This window comes from Heloderma suspectum, chromosome 2, assembly GCF_057233095.1.
Source record: "Heloderma suspectum isolate Gila_16-S chromosome 2, 16-S_ref, whole genome shotgun sequence".
Lineage (NCBI taxonomy): Eukaryota > Metazoa > Chordata > Lepidosauria > Squamata > Helodermatidae > Heloderma > Heloderma suspectum.
Window position 1 is genome coordinate 376,793,220 of NC_139459.1, and position 21,878 is coordinate 376,815,097.

Sequence of the window (21,878 nt, forward strand, 5' to 3'; positions counted from 1 at the left end):
GCCGCTGCGCATGTTGGCCCGGGGGCGGTGGTGGACAAGCCCTTGCGCCGCCTGGTGCCCCCACGGAGCCCGGCTGCGAGGCGCCCCCCGTCCCCCCCCCGAAGCAAGGCCATCTGCCCTGCCCCGCTCCCCCCCCTTCCGTGCCCCGCTCCCCCCCCTTCCGTGCCCCGAGGCCCACCGTCCCTCCTGGCGCCTCTCCGGCCGTGAGGCCTCGCCGGGCGGATTCCCCTTCCGGAAGGCAACGGCGGGGGCGCTTCCGAGTGTCTCCCCGCTCCCCATCCGAGGAGCTTCCTGCCTCTCTAGGAGCCAGAACTCGGTTCGTCCAACCCTTGGAGGACTGAAGCCCAGGAGCTGCTTCCCCTCCAATTGCCTGCCGTCGCTGCAGCGTTTACGCCGCTTCGGCTCCTTCGCTCGGGGGCGGCGGGAGGGAGGCCGCGCTCCGGCTGCGGGGAGCCGGGGAGGGGGGGCCTGTTCCCCTGCGCAGAAGCCGCGAGAGAGTCGCCGAGTCTGCCTGAAGGCCTCCGGCTGCCTCCGGCCTCCCCGCGCCCGGCGCCCTCCGCATGTGTCGCACTACAGCCCCCATCCTGCCCAGCCACGCTGTCGGGGAGACCCGAGAAGGGGAGGCCGCCCGCCCGCCCGCCCGCCGGTGGAAGCTGCGCGCAAGAGGGCGGGCGGACAGCCCCTGCCGAGGCTGGCGCTGGAGCGGGGCCACACCGCAGACCCGCTCAGGGCCCTTCGAGGGGCCCGGCAGCCCCCGGTCGCTGCCGCAGGACGCCTCAGGCCCACGAGCCCCTGCCTCTCCCTGGGGCAACGGAGGAGCCCCTCCGAGGCCTGGTCTGCGGAGCGCCTCCCCTGGGAACAGGCGACATCCTCCAGATGTCGGACTACAACTCCCATCCTGCCCAGCCATGCTGTTGGGGAGACCAGAGAAGGGGAGACCGCCCGCCCGGCGGAAGCTGCGCGCAAGAGGGCAGGCGGACAGTCCCTGCCAAGGCAGAGGCTGGAGCGGGGCCACACCGCTAACTCCACTCAGGGCTTCCTTCGAGGGAGGCCTGGCAGTCCCCAGTCGCTGCCGCAGGAAGGCCTCAGGCACACGAAACCCTGGATGTAGCATCTCTGTCGGAGGCACCTGGGGAATCCGTTGCAATGCTTGGTCTGCAGAGCTCCTTCCCTGGAAACAGGCAGCAGCCGCTGACGGACAGCAGTGGCGCAGTGGCAGAGGCCCTTCGTGACAGTCGCAGCCGCGCCCCTGCACAGCCACACCCCTTCTGAGACTGGTCAACCTTGTAAGATATACAGCCTTCAACGGGGATCCAGAAACGGTGCGGCTGAGAGCAAGGCAGGGGCATTTCAAGTGGATGTCTGAGAAAAAATGCAGGGGTGCTAAAATCTTTTTCACTCACTCACACACAAACATTTTAGGTTTTCAAAATATGATACTGTATGGAAGCTTCTCCCTCACTTAGCGTCAGGGAAGGAGAGGAGATGGCTGGAAGAGCCTGGCCCACAGCAGTAGGCTGGGAGTGGGAGGGACCTGGCTCTTAAAAAAAGTCCCAGCTCTTCGTCCCTGTGAGACTCTCCACCACTACACCCCTGCTGACAGAAAACCATTTAGTGTTCTCACCTGAAAGGCCACTGCATCTAAGTCCAGTTGGACACGTGCATTGTTTAAAGCCAGGAAAGGGGGAGAGGAAGGCATAATGCCTTCCCTAAGTTGTAAGTCTATATGCTTACTAGTCCTCAGTGTGGTAACTAGAGGAAAACACTCCCCCGCCCCCAAAAGCTGACTGCACTAAATAAGAACTCCATGTAAAAGGCAAAGGAGCTCTCTCAAAGCAGAAAGCATCTATCATGCACAGCATCCTGAAGTAGAACTCGCTTTCCTAGCATGCTTTACGTTGTAGCCATCATTTGTCTCTTCCTGGCAGTCACACACCTCTGCTCAGTTCATGGGACCAGCTACTCAAGCGTCAGGAAGCTGGGTACCCAATGTGGTAGGCCAAGGAGGATGCAGTGAGGTGGGTGCATGGTAGAACAGTGCACAAGGTACCAGAAAAGAGTATTTATTTAAAATATTTCTTGGCCGCCTTTCAAGGCAGAAGCCCTCCCAAGGCGGCTTACAATAAAATGCATAAATATATCATGAATATATTTTGAGCCCCTTTTCCCATTGTGACCGTGCGTCAGGATTAGCCTGGCTGCACCCTCCCTTGTTACGACAACCCCCCCCAAAAAAACCTCTCTTTCCTCCCCACTCTGGAGCTCACCCCCAAGTGTCTTTTTTCTTCTGAAGAGTTTTTGGGACTCCAATGGACTCAATCCCCACCTCTTTGACCTCTCCACACTCTGAAGCCCATTGCAAATCAGCCCGTAAATCGGTGCTGAGCCTCTGCTTAAGTCCAGTTCAAGGATATGAAAGTCCCCCCCTCGTCTGGATAAAGCTTTGGCTGGCTAGATCCAGTTTTCAGTGTTTGTGTTCAAAAAGAGGTAATGGATGTGAGGCATTTTAAAGAAAGCCATTTTAATTTAGGAAATGAACCAAAAGATAGCAGCTAGGCTTAAAATGAAAAGTAGCTTATGAAAGGGGAGGCAAGTCTCACCTTAAAACTGGCAACCATGAGCGCCTTTCTAGCAACTGTGTGTGTGTGTCTTTCTCTGTGGGTAGTAGATTATTGGGAAGAAAGGGGGAGGGAGCAGGGAGGAAAGTGCAAGTGGGTCAGACTTTTTACCCACTATAGTCCATTCAGAAGCATCTCTCCATCGTCCATTACTTGCTTCAGGGTAGTCTGAGTGACCCACTACACAAAGTGGGAGTCCATCACTGATGTAGCCCCCGAGCGTCTTCTCGGTAGGACAGGCCTGGGCAGACTTAAGCCTTGCAGGATCTAGGTTTTGTTTGCTTGCTTTATACTCAAACCCTGAGGCCCGCCAACCAGAGCCTGATGCAAAAGAGGTCACATACACTTGGAATTTAGGAAGTTGGAATCCAGGCAGTACTTTTGAGTACCAGAAATGAGTGAAGCAGCCTTTCTACACACAAGTCGACTCTGGATTCCTCCAAGCTTTCTTCATTTCAGCAGTAAAATTTAGGCTGTGCATGTATTGGATGTGTGTATCATTTTGTTGCTGCTATTGAACAAATAGGAGCTAGAACTCCTTGCCAAAATACTGCACATAATCCAGAGATCTACCAATGGATCCAGATCTATGTTTTGGCCACCCCTACTTTAGCATCCCGACTGTAGGCTCCTGTCTCCCAGAGGAAGGGCCCATTGCTGTGGGAGTCCGCTCAGGCAGGGGAGTTCTCTCTCTGGCTCTTTCAGTCCCTTTCATCCTCTTGACTCAGCTCTGCTGCAGCAATTATGTCCTGTGACACACTCCTCCTTCAGATTCCCCAAGGTGAAAGAGGCTGCATGTCAGGAAGTCAACACACAGATGCCAGCAGCTACACCTTTCTTCCGTCAGGGCAGTTTGTGTTGCAAAATCGGCAGTACATCCTGTGTGGCTCTTTCCAATTGCACTGGCCCAAGACAACTTAATGTCTGAGGAAGAAAACCCAAGTGGCATCTCCCTGGCACGTAGTAAAAATGCAGTTCCCTCCATTTCCAATGTTCAGGTGTGAGTGCCAATCCTTATGTAGCCAAAACAGAATCAAGAGGCTTGAGGGAGCCCTAATATTTACGGAAGTAGGAATAGAAAAAAATATTTAGGGGGGAAAACACAAGGGAAAATGCCCCAGAACAACCACGCTAGGACGGAGCGCGCTCAGTGGCAAGAGAATACTGACTGACTGTGGGGTGCAGGGACAGAGAAAAATGGCGAGAGGGGAAATGGAAATGAGTATTCTGGAGGACAGCACATCTGACTGACCAGAGCAGTGAACAGGAGCACAACCACGCTGCAACTGGTGCGAGTCAGTGACTACTGACCATGCTGGCTGGGGCTTATGGATATTGTAGTCAAAAATATCTGGTGGGTGCACCTCCATTTCAGTGAAGTACCTGACAATTGGTGTCCGTTTACAGTGTCCAAAATCTGCCATGTCAAGGGACCCACCTCACTTTGCCTCATGGTACGACACATTTGTGTGTGTGTTTTCCTTCTAGTGTCACACTTTCCTAAGAGAAATCCAGTTTTCTCATAAGCGGACTGTGCATGGATGGCAACGGCTGGCTGGCAGCCATCTTCGATACTGTGAATCGGGTTGAGTGAAAACTGGGAGCACTGAAAGACAATCACCCCCAGACTGCAAGATGGATCACCATTAACCACGAAGCCATTGTGTGGCCCTCATGGTTTAATGAAGGTAAGGTTTGGGTTGTGCTTGTTTTAAAGGTTCCATCAGACCCCAACTGATCCTTCCTCTGCCCCCTTCCCTGCCACTGTGGAGCAACAGAATCATACGCGCAAAGATGGTTTCACTGCCATGCTGTTGTGCATCAGAAGCGCCCCCCTCAAAAAATGGGGCGGAGTCACTGGAACTAGAGGTCCCACTGGCTCCATTCCACAAGGTGGAGGCGGATTCCAGGGAAGTGTTCGCAGCCTCGCACATGGGTGGCTAAGGGCGCAATCCTATCTAGATAGGCAGCCGCCTCCGAACTCAAAGGTGACTGCCTATCCAAAGCAAGGCAGGAGAAGCACAGTGGGATCATTCCCTCCACAGCTCCTGCCCTGCTTTTTCTGCTAGACAGCCGATTTTGGGTGAGACACATAGGATGTGTCATACACTCCGCTCGGCTCTCCCCACCCCAGAATGCCCCATCCACGCCCCTTTTCAGCCGCTCCGCGCTCCTCTTCCGAGTGCGGAGGACGGAGCTTCTCCACGCTGCCTCGGAGGCAGCGTGGAAGTGGGGGGAGGTCAGTTTTCCAGGAACCGACCTCTAAGCGCGGGCTCCAAGGCCAGTTCCTGGAAAACAGCATATCCTGCAGCCGTCTAGCTGCTGTCTAGCGGCCATAGGATTGCTCCATAAGCCTTTTTATGGCTGCAGTCCTATACACATGTACCTGGGAGGAAGTCCCATTGAAATCAGTAGGGCTTACATCTAATGAGATGTGTAAAGGATTGCAGGGTTAGATTCACACTCCAGTGCTCGGCCGCTCTGCCACAAGAGGTCAATGCACGCTGGCCAGGCCACACAGAGCTCCACTAGCCAGCTCCCAGCTCCCACTTGCCCTGAGAGGGGGAAGGGATGAATGCCCAGTCCGCCTCCCCCTTCCCCCTGCAGATGCTGGGGGCCACTTGAAGGTGGCTCCGCCAGCAGATGGCTTTTCCTCCTGGGCTGAAAGATGGCACCTGCCATGGCCCAACCCAAGCGTGACTTTGGCCATCGCCCTGCCTCTGACACCGCATTTTACAGGAGGTCCACGCCACTCTCTCAATTGCAGCCACCAACAGCCCTTTTAGAGCTGCTTTCTCTCTTTTTGGCAGCACAGACCGAGCTGCCAGCACATGGCGGTCATTCCACGAAACGCTTCCTAATACCTAAAAAAGCTAATGGTCTTTTAAAATTGAAAACAAAGGTTTATTTGGTACGACAGGACTGGAAAGTGGAACTGGGCTGGGATGAGGAAAGGATATCAGGGACGATGATTTAAATAAATCAGCACTATAAACTACACAATAGAACTCTTGCTTTCAGCTCTGTGTTCAAAAGCCTCTCGCACTCTCAGACACACTCGCTATTCCACAGACTCACTAATTTTCTCACGCTTATCTCCCAGTCTCGTCTCAGACGTCTCTACCTGTGCCTCATCTACCTTCCTCCCAGACTGCTCTGACTCGTCAGAAGCCTTTGCCCCACCCTTTCCTGCACAAGCTCTCCTCCAATCAGTGTATTGCATTCTCACGCAGCCACGTCCCCTTCCTCCCACGTGCCCAACTGTCACTCTTGCCCGCACTCTGCCAACCCCCCCCTCACGCTCACCTGTCGATCATTCCAGAGACGTACCAGCCACCATACAGATACAAACCTTTCCTATAGACATATTGTGCCTGTGGAATCGCCACACCCCAAGAGAAAAATCCAGCTTCTGGCATGGATCCCGCAGGCGTTGGGGCACTTTTTGTAGCCTGGGCCCCTTCGCTACGTCGGCAGCCTTTTTGCTAACTGGTCTGCGTTGTAGCAGAGCACAGTAGCCCTCCCGCTGATGGCCCCAAAATGGGACCATACAGTTCCATTCCTGCTCAAGACCCTGTGTATAAAAAGTATTTACCACATATTTATTTTTTATTTCATTTCATTTTATTTACAACATTTATATACTGCTCCATATCTACAAAGATTCCAGAGCAGTGAACAAGAAAAGATAAAAAAACAAGATGAAAGAATAAAACCACATATTCAAAGTAGTTATTTTTTAAAGAACTATAAAACCTGTGGCTGGTCAGTTAAGGAAGGCTTCCTGAATTCAGGATGTTTTCAGGAGGCACCGGAAAAAACGCAACGTTGATGCCCGCCTGACCTCCAGAGGCAGGGGATTCCACAGAAAGGGGGCCACCCCACTGAAGGCCCTTCTCCGGGTGAACTCCAATCCAGCCATAGGTCCATGTGGAACCACCAGGAGCATCCCCTCTGATGACCTCAATGGCAGGGCAGGTTGATAAGGGAGAAGGCGCTCTCTCAGGTATCCTGCTCCCAGGCTTTATGCACTAGTACCAAAACCGTAAACATGGTTCATTAATTAATAAGCAGTGAATTTCCCTCAGCATCGGAGTTGCGTGCTGAAAAGGGCCGGCTTCTGACAACAGCCGAGCCGCTGCGGTCTGCCTTAGCCTTAAGGGTCGCCCTACATAAAGTGCATTGCAGTGATCCAGCCTTGAGATTGCTAGCGCCTGTACCACTGTGGCCAAGCTGTCCCTGTCAGGAGAGGGGTGTAGCTGATGAACCAGCCAAAGCTGGTTCAGGTTACATAGGGAGATAAAGCTGTGTATCGTCAGCATACTGACAGCACTGGGCTCCAAATCCCCTCATGATAAGTATTGCTAAGCATGGACCGTGGGTCGATACGACTGATCAGCCTCAAGAAGTGCTTCCGATAGACTCCGAAGCGGTAAACGCAGCTGGGCCAAACCTGGAGTCTAAGAAAGGTCGCAGTTGCAAGTATTGCCATTCAACCATAGCAGGCAAATCGTATTTGGCACACCAAGCCGAGAGTGACAGAAACACGTCACCACCACCAATTAGTTGATCCAAGGAAAAAATCAACTTGTCCATCCTGTTCCGTCACAAAAGACATCTTCATACCAATTTTTAAATTTGGGTTTCCCCACAGAGTCGATTTTGCATGACAAAATGGATCAAAACGTAACTGACGTGACATTACGTGCTTCACCTCTCTAACACCGTAACTGCAGGAGGAACCCTCTGTGTTTGGGCTGAGAACCTAACGCCCTCCATTTAGGGAGAGGATCCACGTTAGAAGATTCCAAAACGGACCAAGGTGGAAAAGCAGATTGAAGTGGAAACAACCAAAATTGTGTACACATTAACAAAGAGGCCTGATGATAGAAGCAGCAGTACCAAAAGGGATGAGAAAAAACAGCTGCAAGGCTGGAAACCAAAATCTCTCCTTTGGAAGAAGTAGGGAGTCCTCCAGAAGAATCTCTTAAGAATTTTTCCCTTGATAAAGGCCATTGTCGAAATGCCTTGGGAATTCAACTGGTGCACCTGTTCCTTTTTTTGATTTTGATCGTGATGACATGAGCAATTCTGGAAAGCCAAGCCACCCTCTTTCCTTGGAAGCTGTATCCTTTCCAAGGATATTGGTGGAAAGGGGAATCCCACAACACTTTACAAAACAGAGCACTGACTGTCACTGACTATGATTCGACTGCCAGTTTGGTCGAAGTTTGACCGAGCGAAGGGAGGGGCCGCCTTCTTATCCTTTGCCTCAGGCAGAGAAATATCTTGGGTTTGACTAGCCCTTCCCCCCATATATTTTCTCCAGGTGTCATGGAAAGCGGGGGAAGGGGTAGGGGGAAAATGCTTCTGTAAGTAGAAGGAAGGGGGGATGTGACTTTTGCAACGTTCCCCTTTCTTCTACAGCCTGCGGTGTCACTTCCCACACTGCGCTGGAGGATCACCCAAGACTTTACAGAACACTCAGGGGGGTCCAGGGGACTGTAAAGGCAGAATCTGTCAAAGTCAAGTCTCCCACTCTGCAAAATTATAAGTTTCTGTTAACAGACACGGTTGGAGATAATCCATTTTTTACACATTGTTTAACAAAATTATGTCCTTAAAAGGAAACAGAGTATGGAAATAGGGAATCATTAATCTAACCACCCATGGTTATTTAAATCATTTGTACTGTGAGGCTTCTTTCATGTAAAGTAAGACATGAGCCCTGCCTCCAGCTCCTTTTATAATCCAGACACTTAAATAGCTGCTCCTGCCTCCCAACCGTAAATGGAGTCAAACAGCTCTAGGGAGCAGGTAACCAAGGAAAGTCTGGAGAACACCGAGAGCATATATTCTGGCTGACCCTGGTTTCACAGTTCTATCTGAGGCTGCCTCATAAGCACACTGTTCCTCCTGAGTAGGCCCTTACTCCTTTGTATTTCCTGGGCGAAAGGGTATTCTGGGAGTCAGGTAGGCACTGCCACCATGGCTCTGAGTATCCCAGATGATACACTGCCCTTGGAGCTTTGGTGAGCCATGGGTGGTGAGAGGGGAATTTTGAATGACGGCTGGGTTCTTGACAGGGTTCACCGGTTTGCTGTCACAGGATCCCTCCTGTTGCTCCAGGTCTGCTGTGGTAGAGGGTTGTTCCGGAGCATCAGTCTCCTCCTCCTCCGAAGAGGTGTGTGTGTGAGTTCCTTGATGGTACTGGAGGGCGCCCCTCCAGCAGAATCTTTTTCCACACTTCAGGCATTCAAAAGGTTTCTCCCTTGTGTGAATTCTTTGATGTTTAGTAAGGCACCCACTTTGGCTGAAGCTCTTTCCACACGCCAGGCATTCAAAAGGTTTCTCCCCTGTGTGAATTCTTTGATGCCTAGTAAGGCACTCCCTTCGACTGAAGCTCTTTCCACACTCCAAGCATTTAAAAGGTTTCTCTCCTGTGTGAGATCTTTGATGTGCAGTAAGCATTGCTCTCTTAGTGAATCTCTTTCCACACTCCAAGCATTTAAATGGTTTTCCCCCTGTGTGAGTTCTTGTATGGTAAATGAGGTCCCTTTTCATGTAGAAGCTCTCTCCACACTCCAGACATTTAAATGGGTTGTCTTCTCTGTGAATTCTCTGATGACGAGTAAGGCTACAACTGGACATGAAGCTCTTTCCACACTGCAAACATTCAACTGGTTTCCGTTTCTCTCCTGTGTGAATTCTCTGATGTGTTGCAAGGCTCACCTTCCACCGGAAGCTCTTTCCACACTGCAAACATTTGAATGGTTTCTCCCCTCTGTGTATTCGTTGATGTGATTCAAGGGCACTCTTCCAGCTGAAGCTTTTTCCACACTCCAGACATTTAAATGGCTTGTCTTCTCTGTGAATTATCTGATGACGATTAAGGTCATGCCTGTAAATGTAGCTCTTTCCACACTCCAAGCATTTAAATGGTTTCTCCCCTGCGTGTATTCTTTGATGGATAGTAAGTGCCCGCTTCCGATTAAAGGCTTTTCCACACCCCAGACAGATAAATGGCTTCTCTCCTGTGTGAATTCTCTGATGTGTTGCAAGGCTCACCTTCCACCGGAAGCTCTTTCCACATTGCAAACATTCAAATGATTTCTCCCCTCTGTGTATTCGTTGATGTAATTCACAGGCACTCTTCCAACTGAAGCTTTTTCCACACTCCAGACATTTAAATGGCTTGTCTTCTCTGTGAATTATCTGATGACGATTAAGGTCATGCCTGTAAATGTAGCTCTTTCCACACTCCAAGCACTTAAATGGTTTCTCCCCTGAGTGTATTCTTTGATGGATAGTTAGTGCCCGCTTCCAATTAAAGGCTTTTCCACACCCCAGACAGATAAATGGCTTCTCTCCTGTGTGAATTCTTCGATGTTTAGCAAGGTCAAAGCTGTTCCCGAAGTTCTTTCCACACTCCAGACATTTAAATGGGTTGTCTTCTCTGTGAATCATCTGATGACGAGTAAGGCTGTACCTGGACATGAAGCTCTTTTGACACACAAGGCATTTATATCTTTTTTCTCCTGTGTGGGTTTTACAATGATCATCCAAGGCTGATTTACAAGGGAACGTTTTTCCACACACAGGACACTTCTTCTCCCTCTTTTCTTTGGGTGTTTTTTGTTGTACTATAATTGCATGGTGGTCAGCATCCAGACATTTATTCTTCTCTTTCTTTCTTTGGGTTTCCTCCAGCTTGTTCATCCCATTTTGATTCCCAACGTTGTCTTCCATGTCTGGCTACTTCGTGCTTTCCTCGGACACTTGCGTGGTATTTTCATTTATTTCCTCCCACACAGCCCCACCTGAAAGACAAACAGAAAAGAACGAAAGTGCAAAGAAGAAAGCCACTCGCAAATTAGGGAATGAATTTGATGGACTTAAATAGAAAGGAACACCTCAGTTCCGTAAACCTAATCAAACTTTATCTCCAAAAGTAAGATCAAAACCCACCACTCCAAAGAGGCGCTCTGCCCACTGCAGAGTAAATCAAAATACTTTCCAAGGCCACATTCATTTCAATTCTGTGAGGCTACTACAGCATCCGTACACTGAAATTCAGGAGACTTTGCCCAATTCCTCCCAAGAAGAAACTTTCAGAGTGAGGAAGAGGAGCAGCCCGCAGCTTTACAAGGCCATGACCTAGGCAAGCCAAGAGTTCACACAGACTTTCATGATCTCCAGTACTCAGCCCTGAGCCAGGACTCTCCATCTGATCTGCGTTTTGCACCCTCTAATCCCATCCACCTACATCCTTCTCATCCTTCCAAATCTGGCACCCAACATCCTGTCACTTGACTGGCTGGTCCAAGGAATATAGTACCAAGCGGACGTGTATTGCTACCAAGAAGAGAAAAATTACAGTGTGAAGGAAGCTAGGAGGGTGAGCTTCTTCATGTCAGGAATGTGGACTTAACTGCACATTAAGGATGTTTTGTGAAGTTTGTATACTGCCTTGAAAGAGCTCTTTTACCATAGAGGTAAGTCCTTTTAAATCAATACATATAACGATATGCACATATTATAAGACAGGAGCCCACTTCTGGCACACTTACACCACTGCTCACGCTAAACTGCATCCACACATCTGGATGCCTGGAATCGCTCAGAGATACATCTCATACCTTGAACACGTAACGTCCCAGATTCGAACCCCACAGTCTCCTGGGAACAGGATCTTCCCAATGAAGCAGGGCCAGAAAACACCACTGCCTGAGATCTTGGAGAACCTAGATACAGCGGCCATTATGGAAACTGGCGGAATGGGGAGAACCAGGGGGATATGGTCACCTCTGCATATAAACCCTACAGGAAGGAGAGGGAAGGGCGACCTGGAGGAGGTGTTGCTGTGTATGTCAAAGAGGGAATAGTCCTGAGCAGACTAAAAAACCTATAAGGGCCAGAGTCTTCCACAGAAGCGCTGTGGGTGAGAATAAAAAGGTAAAGGTGTCCCCAACCAGTCGTGTCCAACTCTAGGGTGCGGTGCTCATCCCCGTTTCTAAGCCGAAGAGCCAGCGCTGTCCAAAGACGCTTCCGTGGTCATGTGGCTGGCATGACTGAACACTGAGGTGCACGGAACGCTGTTACCTTTCCCGCCGAGGCGGTACCTATTTATCTACTTGCCATTTCTTGCTTTTGAACTGCTAGGTTGGTAGAAGCTGGGACTGAAAACGGGAGCTCACTCCGTCACGCAGGACTCGGGTCTCGAACTGCTGACCTGCCAACCTTCCGGTCTGCAGTTCAGCATCTTAACCACTAAGCCACCGCGGCCCCAAAACTTGTTAAGTTCTAGGAACATTAGGTCTGTTGTTTTAAATCTGTTTTTGAGAGATGGTTCTTGAGCAGACCTCTAAAGAACAAGACTGAAGGCACCTGCCTCATGTCAAAGGTGGCTGCTGCGAAACTAAGCTTTCTAGTCAAGATATTCCCAAGGTGAACTTCAGCAGCCTGAGACACCATGAGAAGTTCTCCTCCTGAGGACTGCAAGATCCATGACTTCAGTCCTCATAAGGATCTTCAAGTCCTCCTGAAAGAAAAATACCTCCATGCATACACAGCCACTTCAGTCGATGTTCGTCCATGAGGAGGAAGGACACCTTCTTATCCTTTGCCTCGGGCAGAAAAATGTCATGCGCTCGGCTAACCCCTTCCCCCATACAACTGCACATTCTCCAGGAGTCCCCATTAATACACTAGATGCTTCTGGAAGTGGAAGGAAGGGGGTAAGTGACTTTTGCAACTCCCCTGTCTTCTACTTCCCTGCCATATCACCTCTCACGCTGTGCTACAGGCTCACCCAACACTGCAGAGAATATTTAGGGGGTCCAGGGGGCTGTAAATGGAAGGCAGAATATGTCAAAATACAGTTGCCACTAAACTATAGAACTTCCTTTCCAAAGATCCAGTAAAGCAAAATATACCTCTAGCCTGAAGTACCTGAGGTTGTCAGCATTTGCTAATGTTAACCATTAGCAAATTTTGATTTTTAATGCTTCTATGTCCACCCATACAAAAAAAAGGGCTTTGCATCATGTTACTTGTGGGAGATATGTGGATAGGGCCCCAGTTTTCTCCCTCTCAAAATACTAGAACCCGGGGTCATCCTACGAAGCTGACTGGTGGGAGATTCAGGACAGATAAAAGGAAGGGCCTTTCCGCACAATGCAGTTAAACTGCGGAACTCATTTCCACAAGATGTGGTGATGGCAACCAACTGGGGTGGCTTTAAAAGGGGGTCAGACAAATCCCTGGAGGAGAAGGCTAGCAACGGCTACTAGCCCTGGTGGCTACGTGCTGCCTCCAAGACCCGAGGCAGTGCGGCTCTGCACACCAGGCGCTGGGGAACATGGGTGGGAGGGTGCTGCTGCGCTCATGCCCTGCTTGTGGGGTCCCGGTCGACGGCAGGTTGGCCGCTGCGCGAACGGGCTGCGGAGCAGATGGGCCCTGGGCGCACCCAGCAGGGCTCCTCCTGTGTCCTCTCCGCTGCACGAGCGCCCGGCGAGGGAGGCCGGCCGCGGGCCGAGCGGAGATGCCGGCCTCAGGGGCCCGGCGCACACTGGCCGGGGGCGGCGCCGGGGGGACGAGCCCTTGCGCCGCCTGGCGCCGCGCGGAGGCCGTCGCGGGCGCCCCGCCCCTTCCGACCCCCGCAGAGCAAGGCTGCTTCCTCCGCCCCGCTCCCCTCCTACCTTCCGCGCCTCGCAGCCCCGCCGCCCCCTCAGGAGCCGCTCTGGCCATCACGCCTCGCCGGGCGGACTCCCCCCAACACAAAGGCGGGGGCATTTCCGAGTGTTTAGGGAGAGGATCCGAGCGCCCCCTCCCCAATTGCGGAACTTCCTGCCCCGCTAGGAACCTGAGCTCTGCTCTCTTAACCCTCGGATTGCTGAGGGGCCGGAGCTGGGCTGCCTCCCTCCCCCCGCTGAAGCCTTCGCGCGGCTTCTCTAGCCCCCAGTCGCTGCCGCAGGACGCCTCAGGCCCGCGAAACCCCGGACGCAGCATCTCTCCCTGGGGCAACGGAGGAGCCCCTCCGAGGCCTGGTCTGCGGAGCGCCTCCCCTGGAAACAGGCGACACCCACTGCGGGAAAGCCATCAAGGGTTCTCCCCTGAAAGGCCGGCACGCTCGGTCCGGTGGGACACGTGCATCGTTTCAAGCCAGGAAAGGGGGAGAGGAAGGCACGATGTCTCGCCCCGAGTTGTACGCCTATGCTTACTAGTCCTCAGTGCGGTAATGTAGTAAAAATGTAACCTAAAAGCCATTGTATGTGTCTTAAGCAGCACATAGTACTGTAAGAGCTGCGCATGCCTGGAATGAGCAGACAGTAACCCTAAGATAAGGTTGCTAAGCAAACCGCTGGCAACCAATCAAAAGTAACACGCTGGCTGAGGAATGCAAGCTAAGTGATAAAACTGCAGCGCGAGGGTCGCCCAGGGTCGACTCTGCTTTGAGCGTGAGCTCCTTTGTCGAACTGTTTGCAAACAATAAAATCGAGTTGGACCCAGCCTGAAGTTGACTCTCCTCTTTGGGGCAAATTGGACTAGCCTCCAGGGGGCGAAACTAGCATTTTGTGCAACAAACTGGCGAGCTGGCAGGAGTCCCTTGGACCACCCTGGGGTCAAACGACAGAACCGGCGAAGGTGCCTGTGGGGCGCGCCGGACCGCCTTTGAGGTCTGCCACGGCACCAGAGAACGGGGGTCGGGACACCCAGGAGGTTAAAGGCGTGGACTCCATTGATTGAGTCAACCAGGCTGAATGGGTCTGAAGAGACGGCACTAGGGTGTTGGGCAGAGTAAGTACTTGATTTCCCTTCTGTCTTTCTGTTTGAGTTGCCTTCGGAGCGTCTGAGGTTTGTCAGACTCTGTGTAAACGTCTGAGGTTTGTCAGACTCCGTGTAAGTGTCGGAGGTTTGTCAGGCTCCGTGTATGGTTTCAAATAGAGGTAGGCACAATGGGGGCGGGTAGCTCCCGTTTAGAAAGCTCTGCCACTCCCTTGGGATGCATGCTAAAGAACTTTAGCAAAGTCAAGCGTCTGAGGTTTGTCAGACTCCGTGTACTAAGATGTCGAAAGGCAAGCTGGTTACACTGTCAATTGGACTGGCCAGCATTTGGAATTAGTTGGCCAGACATAGGATCCTTTGGTGTAAATCTTGTAAATGCTGTATATAAAAATGTGGTGAATAATGGGCAATGGGATCAATTCGCCTATATTGATGGGTGGTTGAATTGGTGCGGAAAGAATCCCCCTTAGTTACAGAAGTGTAAATGTGTAAATGTGTTACTGGCAAAGGACCACAGGGGCAAGAGACCCCGGGTGGTGTCTGAATCAAGTAGTAAGAGATAAATTTGCCTCAGGGAAGGTGAGGTTATCAGCATTTGGATGAGTGCCAACCAAAATCCACTGAAGGTGAGAAAAGGTTGAATATAAAGTTCAATATTGTAAAGTCATGATGGTATGCTCCGAGGTGAAGCCCAAAGCCCCTGTTCCCCCCGATTCAAGCCCCACGGAAGGAGCTTGAAGACTGGGAGACCCTGCCCAAGGTGCCCTGAGCTCCCCCCGGTCTGATTCGGCCTGTTAGGTTGGGAGGAGAGGTTGTTGGGGGGAGGGAGGGGGCCCTCCAGAGACAGTTTGTCTGCCACCGTATCCAAGTTTGTTAGAAGAAACAAAAGCAGTTGAAAAAGTTGCAACTTCTGAAGAAAGAGATTTGTTTGACGACTTAAAGACTGTGGCAAAATCAAGAAACAAAGACAGAGCAAGTTCTTAAAATATCAGGGTCTGTGTAAGCTTATCTCTGTCAGCCTGCTCAGAGCAGAGCCAAGGGGGACTTGCCTAACCCCCCTTCGCCGCGGCTGGTTTAGCCTTAGCAAGCAGAGAGGCTGGAAGGTGTCTGTGAGGACCTGACAAAAGAGTGAGATTTGCAAAAAAAAAAAAAAAAAGCATCACAGCTGGAAAGCTGAGCAGCACTGCTCTGTTCTTATCTGTGGAGGAATCTAGAAGAGGTGTAAGGTTACACCTTCCCCATTCGAACTGATGAAGAGACACAGAGCTTTTGTTAAAACGCATCCCTTCTTTATGGCCCAAAGCCTTCTTTGTTAGAGGCACTCTGCACATGGACTGGAACTTTGGCCAGTTAAAGACTTGCCGTAAAAAGTACTGTGAGGCTTGTCATAGCCTTAAACTCCCGTTGTTGTAGATTATGTGTTTGTTTGTGATCAGCTCAGTGTACAGTTTGATTTGTGATTTCAACACTCAGATAAAAAGCTGCATTTGACTGAAAGAACTGGGTATATTTAGCCTTGAAAAGAGAAGACTGAGAGGAGATCTGATAGCACTATTCAAGTACTTAAAAGGTTGTCCCAGAGAGGAAGGCCAGGATCTCTTCTCAATAATCCCAGAGTGCAGGACACGGAATAATGGGCTCAAGTGACAGGAAGCTGGATTCCGGCTGAACATCAGGAGAAACGTCCTAACTGTTAGAGCAATACGACAATGGAACCAATTACCTGGGGAGGTGGTGGGCTCTCCCACCCTGGAGGCATTCAAGACGAGGCTAGACAGCCATCTGTCAGGGATGCTCTGATTTGGATTCCTGCAGTAAGCAAGGGGTTGGACTCGATGGCCTTGTAAGCCCCTTCCAACCCTACTATTCTATGATTCTATGATTTCCAAGGCTTTGATTTCATTTACCCTAATGAAGCATACAGACACAAATTTCTAGAGATTCATAGACTACAAAGGAAACAGCCTTCAAAAAGTTCAAAGAGAAACTACGAAAGTTAGTTTCCCTTTAAAAAGGGGGCAGCAAATTCTCTTAACTTAAGAGGTGAGAGAGAGAGAGTCCCCCACTCTCCCGTGATACTTCTAAGCCCAGCTGTGTTTCTGAAGCCTAAGAAAGTTCCTGCCCCATGTGTTCCAGCTCTTTCTCAAAATCTGAACTGTTCTGACGTTCCATTTGCTCAGAGGCAAACCTGACACTCTGCCAAAACTCATGCAGTGTGGAGTTGCCGATGCAAAAATGGTGGCTTGGAACTCTTTCCACATATGAGAACGCCCTTCCCTTAATTTTGATGGGCCCTGACCATGCAGTCAGAGGAGCAGTATAATGGTTAGATCTGCTCCACCATGCCCTACTATACAAAACAAATGTTTTCCAGTCATGGTGTTAGATTTTAATGATATGAAAAAGGTATAAAAGAAGGCAGAAGAAAGTAGCAGACAAAAAGGCTTAAAAAAAAAAAGAAAGAAAGCTTATTCCAAATTTGTGTCGTTGAAATTAGTAAGATCTAAGCAAGCAAGTCTCTGTCGAAGCAATGGCAAACAGCCTAACTTGCAGAGAAAACAAAGAGTTAAAACTGGTGCATGGCACAGAGAATTTAAAACATGATTTGCAGAACAGGCAAGCCAAAAGATAAGTGTGCCTGTTACAAGAGGGAGGCTATAGTAGCCATAAAAAGGGGTGAAGCCCCCGTATGAAGCTTTAACAAAAATATTACCCACTATAAGTGGACAATTAAAATAAAAAAAGGCTTTTCTTAAATTGAAGCAAGCCTTAATATCACCGCCTGCTTTAGCCTTATCAGACCCCAGATCATGAAGCTTTTAGAGCTATGGTGCACATGAGAGCACATAAAAAAGTGCCATTCCTGGAAAAAGGAAAAGGCAATGCTGGCAGCCACCATGGGCGGAGATATAAACAGCAGCTTGAGAGCACAGAAGCGACCAGAGGGGGGGGGGGGCAGAAAAGGAAAGGGCCAACCGGGGCTCAATAAATGTGCGTATTGCCGAGAGAAGAGACATTAAAAGAAAGATTGTCCAGAGCTGAAAGAAAAAAGAAAAGAGACTCACCCTGAAGGCTGCCAAATGCTGGCAGGGTCCTCCAGTGGGGGGGAGTCTAGCTGAAGGGCCACCACCCTACGAACAAATGCTCGGGAGAATCCCAAGGTAAAAGCAAGGGTTGGTGGCGAGGACTGTAAAGCCCTAGTAGATACTGGAGCCACATTTTCTATGATCCCTGTGTAAGCCCCTCCTCACGAAGACTGGAAATAACATACTGGAACATGCCTTTGTAGTTTCATCTGCATACCTGGTTGCCCTCATGGAGCGGGACTTGTTAACAAAACTGCAAGCTAAAATCTTCTTCAGTGATAATCAGATTGTAGTACAGCTGCCAGCAATGCAGGGCTCAAATTATCAAATGGCCTTTCAAGCAATCAAGATTGTGTCAGAGGCCAAAGAGACTGAGATTTTAGAGAATGTTGATCCATGTGTGTGGGCAGACAGAACCCCTGCCCAAGCAAATGCATGACACCAGTTAAAATCTTCTTTAAAAAGGGAGAGCCCTGTGTGCGTGAGGCAGTATCCTCTGAAAAAAGCCACCTGTGCAGGCTTGAAGCCGCTCATTGAAAAGTTCAAAAATTATGGTTAGCTAATAAAGGGATCGTCCCCCTTTAACACCCCAATTTTAGGTGCGCCCGAGGCAAATAGCACCTCCTTCAGGTTAGACCAAGACCTGAGAACAGTGGCTGATTGCCCTTTGTGCCTCAAAAATGATTCAAAGATGTTTGAGCCCCCAGCTCAAATGAGAAGTCGCCCATGTGCTTACTATCCTTTTCAGAGATTTCAAATTGACTTTTCAGAGTTGCCCCAGACTCATGGCTATCGGTACCTGCTAGTAATGATAAAAGCAATTGACTGCACCGCTCAGACAGTAGCCAAGATCCTGTTAAAAAGTAATCCCTAAGCTCTTGTTACCTAAAGAGAGTGAATCAAATCAGGGGCCCCATTTTGTTGGACAAGTGACGCAAGTAGTGGCCCAGGCATAACAAACTAACTAGAAGCTACACCCCCCTTGGAAACCTCAATCTACAAGTCAAGTTGAGAAGATGAACCGCACCTTAAAGACAATGCTCATTAGAATTTGTTTAAAGATTAAGTTGAAAGGCCACAGGCCTTGCCAATCACCTTGACTCGAGTATGGTGCGCCCCCAAGGGAAGTATTAAATTGACACCTTTTAAACGTTCCATAAGTGCCCACCTCGAATATTACCTATGGCTGATAGCTTAAATGTGAATTTAAAAGTAAAAGTTTTAAGATTCAAGGTTATGTTACTGCTTTGCAGTCTGTTTTGTTTTCACAGGTTTGCGACACCGCACCAATCCTGGCCTTTAGATGCTCCAGTGCATAATCTCAATCCCAGCGATTGGGTGCTAATCCCGTCCTAGAAAGATGAACCACCTACCAAGAAGCAGAAGGGTCTGTTTCAGATCCTACTTACCACTCCCATTGCTATGAAAGTCGCCAAAGAAAAGAAGTGGATTCATCACACTGAATAAAGGCATCATCTGCACCAGAGAGGGTCACACCGGAAGCTGACCCACCTGAAGGTCACCGTTGGAATAATGAACCCCTGAAAGGACTCAAGTAGCTCTACAGAAAGAGGGTGCTCTCGTCTCAAGGGTTCCTGATGAACGGAACAATACTGAGTTCCAAAAGTCCAAAAAAAAAAGTGTTTTTGTTGTCAGCATTCTAGTAGCTAGAACAAAGGCGTCCCAGGCCTCACTTGCTGTTTAGAGAAAACCGTCAATGCCACAGCAATAATAGTTTGCGCCTTTAAGTGCGTAGTCCACCGCTGGACCAAAGAGAGTATAAATTTGAGAAAAGCCTTTTGAGGGGGGAATTGTAGTAAAAATGTAACCTAAAAGCCATTGTATGTGTCTTAAGCAGCACATAGTACTGTAAGAGCTGCGCATGCCTGGAATGAGCAGACAGTAACCCTAAGATAAGGTTGCTAAGCAAACCGCTGGCAACCAATCAAAAGTAACACGCTGGCTGAGGAATGCAAGCTAAGTGATAAAACTAGCGCGGAGGTTGCCCAGGGTCGACTCTGCTTTGAGCGTGAGCTCCTTTGTCGAACTGTTTGCAAACAATAAAATCGAGTTGGACCCAGCCTGAAGTTGACTCTCCTCTTTGGGGCAAATTGGACTAGCCTCCAGGGGGCGAAACTAGCATTTTGTGCAACAGTAACTAGAGGGAAACACTTACCCCCCACCCACCTCCCAAAGCTGACTGCGCTAAATAGGAACACTACGTAAAAGGCAAAGGAGCCCTCTCAAGGCAGGAAACATCTACCACGTACAACAGCCTGGAGCAGAGAAACTCAGTTTCCTAACATGTTCTACGCTGCAGCCATCATTGGTCTCTTCCTGGCAGAAACACTCCTCTGTGTTTCATGTGTAGTCGTGCGACCAGCTACTCAAGTGTCAGGAAGCTGGGGACCCGATTTGGTAGGCCGAGGAGGATGCAGTGAGGCGGGTGCATGGCAGCAGAGTGCACATTTCTAGCAGGTGCTAGAAATGAGTGTGAATATAGTTTGAGCCCCGTTTCTTATTGTGACCGTGTGTCAGGATTAGCCTGGTTCCACCCTCCCTTGTTAGGACAAACCCTTTCTAGCAACTGTGTGTGTGTGTGTTTTTTCTGTGTGTAGGAGATTATTGGGAAGAAAGTGGGGGAGGGAGCAGGGAGGGAAGAGCAAGTGGGTCAGACTTTTTACCCACTATAGTCCATTCAGAAGCATCTCTCCATCGTCCATTAGTTGCTTCAGGTAGCCTGAGTGACCCACTAGGCAGTGAGGGAGTCCATTCATCACTGATGCAGCCCCTGAGCATCTTCGCAGTAGGACAGGCCTGGGCGGACTTAAGCCTTGCAGGATCTAGGTTTTGTCTACTTGTTTTATACTCAAACCCCGAGCCCCACCAACCAGAGCCTGATGCAAAAGAGGTCACATACACTTGGAATGAAGGAATTTGGAATCCAGGAAGTATTTTGAGTACCAGAAATGAGTGACGTACACAGTCCTTCTACAAAAAATCCACTCCGGGTTCCTCCAAACTTTGTCGCGCTACGGGGGGGGGGGGGGGGGCGAGCGGGGGAGGAAGCTGCTGTATGACACATAGGATGCGTTGTACACCCAGCTCCGCTCTCCCCACCCCAGAACGCCCCCAGCCCAGCCCCTTTTCAGCCCCTCCGCGCTCCTCTTCCGAGTGCGGACAGGGCTTCTCCACGCTGCCTCGGAGGGAGGGGGAGGTAGGTTTTCCAGGAAGCGACCTCAGCACGCAGGCTCCGAGGTCAGTCCCGGAAAACAGCATATTTTATGGCCGTCTAGCTGCTGTCTAGCGGCCATAGCATTGCTCCCTAGGCCTTTTTATGGCTGCAGTCCTATACACACGTACCTGGGAGGAAATCCCATTGAAATCAATAGGGCTTACTTCTAATGAGATGTGTAAAGGAGTGGCTGTCTTCTTCGCATTTATGCTCTGTTTCTTTTCGTCGTTCAGGTAGGGATGTGTGGGAGAAAATAAATGAAAATACCGTATCAAGTGTCCGAGGAATGCACGAAGTGGCCAGACACGGGAAGAGAATGCTGGGAATCAAAATGGAAAGAACAAGCTGGAGGAAACCCCAAGAAAAAAAGAGAAGAATAAATGTCTGGATGCCGACCACCATGCAATTATAGTTCAACAAAAAACACCCAAAGAAAAGAGGGAGAAGAAGTGCCCTGTGTGTGGAAAAAATTTCACTTGTAAATCAGCCTTCATCGTGCCTTCCTCTCCCCCTTCCTGGCTTGAAACGATGCACGTGTCCCACCGGACCGAGCGTGCCGGCCTGTCAGGGGAGAACCCTTGATGGCTTTCCCGCAGTGGGTGTCGCCTGTTCCCAGGGGAGGCGCTCCGCAGACCAGGCCTCGGAGGGGCTCCTCCGTTGCCCCAGGGAGAGGCAGGGGCTCGTGGGCCTGAGGCGTCCTGCGGCAGCGACCGGGGGCTGCCGGGCCCCTCGAAGGGCCCTGAGCGGGTCTGCGGTGTGGCCCCGCTCCAGCGCCAGCCTCGGCAGGGGCTGTCCGCCCGCCCTCTTGCGCGCAGCTTCCACCGGCGGGCGGGCGGGCGGCCTCCCCTTCTCGGGTCTCCCCGACAGCGTGGCTGGGCAGGATGGGGGCTGTAGTGCGACACATGCGGAGGGCGCCGGGCGCGGGGAGGCCGGAGGCAGCCGGAGGCCTTCAGGCAGACTCGGCGACTCTCTCGCGCCCCGCCGCCCGCCCGGCTCCCCGCAGCCGGAGCGCGGCCTCCCTCCCGGCCGCCCCCGAGGGAAGGAGCCGAAGCGGCGTAAACGCTGCAGCGACGGCAGGCAATTGGAGGGGAAGCAGCTCCTGCGCCTCAGTCCTCCAAGGGTTGGACGAACCGAGCTCTGGCTCCTAGAGAG

The 21,878-nt window shown here is 50.7% G+C and overlaps 2 protein-coding genes across 4 annotated transcripts in view; one reads left to right on the forward strand and one right to left on the reverse strand.

Annotated features, from left to right (window-relative positions):
* The window catches only part of LOC146356265 (uncharacterized), a 33,784-nt gene extending 11,907 nt beyond the window's left edge, over window positions 1-21,877 (reverse strand). The window contains exons 1-2 of one of the 3 annotated variants that reach the window (XM_084831624.1): window positions 13,319-18,778; window positions 8,809-10,438 (exon numbers count right to left, since the gene is read on the reverse strand). In XM_084831624.1, the coding sequence (XP_084687750.1) occupies window positions 8,809-10,367 (1,559 nt within the window). In that variant the 5' untranslated portion in view covers window positions 10,368-10,438; window positions 13,319-18,778. Of the gene's footprint in view, window positions 1-4,169; window positions 10,439-11,257; window positions 13,297-13,318; window positions 18,779-18,900 lie in introns of those variants that run through there. The other 2 variants (XM_084831622.1, XM_084831621.1) reach the window with 2 other exon arrangements.
* LOC146356266 (uncharacterized) lies at window positions 8,182-19,571 on the forward strand. Its single transcript, XM_084831793.1, has 2 exons — window positions 8,182-13,854; window positions 18,745-19,571. The coding sequence occupies exons 1-2, from the start codon at window positions 12,979-12,981 to the stop codon at window positions 18,808-18,810; spliced, it is 942 nt and encodes a 313-aa protein (XP_084687919.1). The 5' UTR covers window positions 8,182-12,978; the 3' UTR covers window positions 18,811-19,571.
* Window position 21,878: the final 1 nt, after the last annotated feature.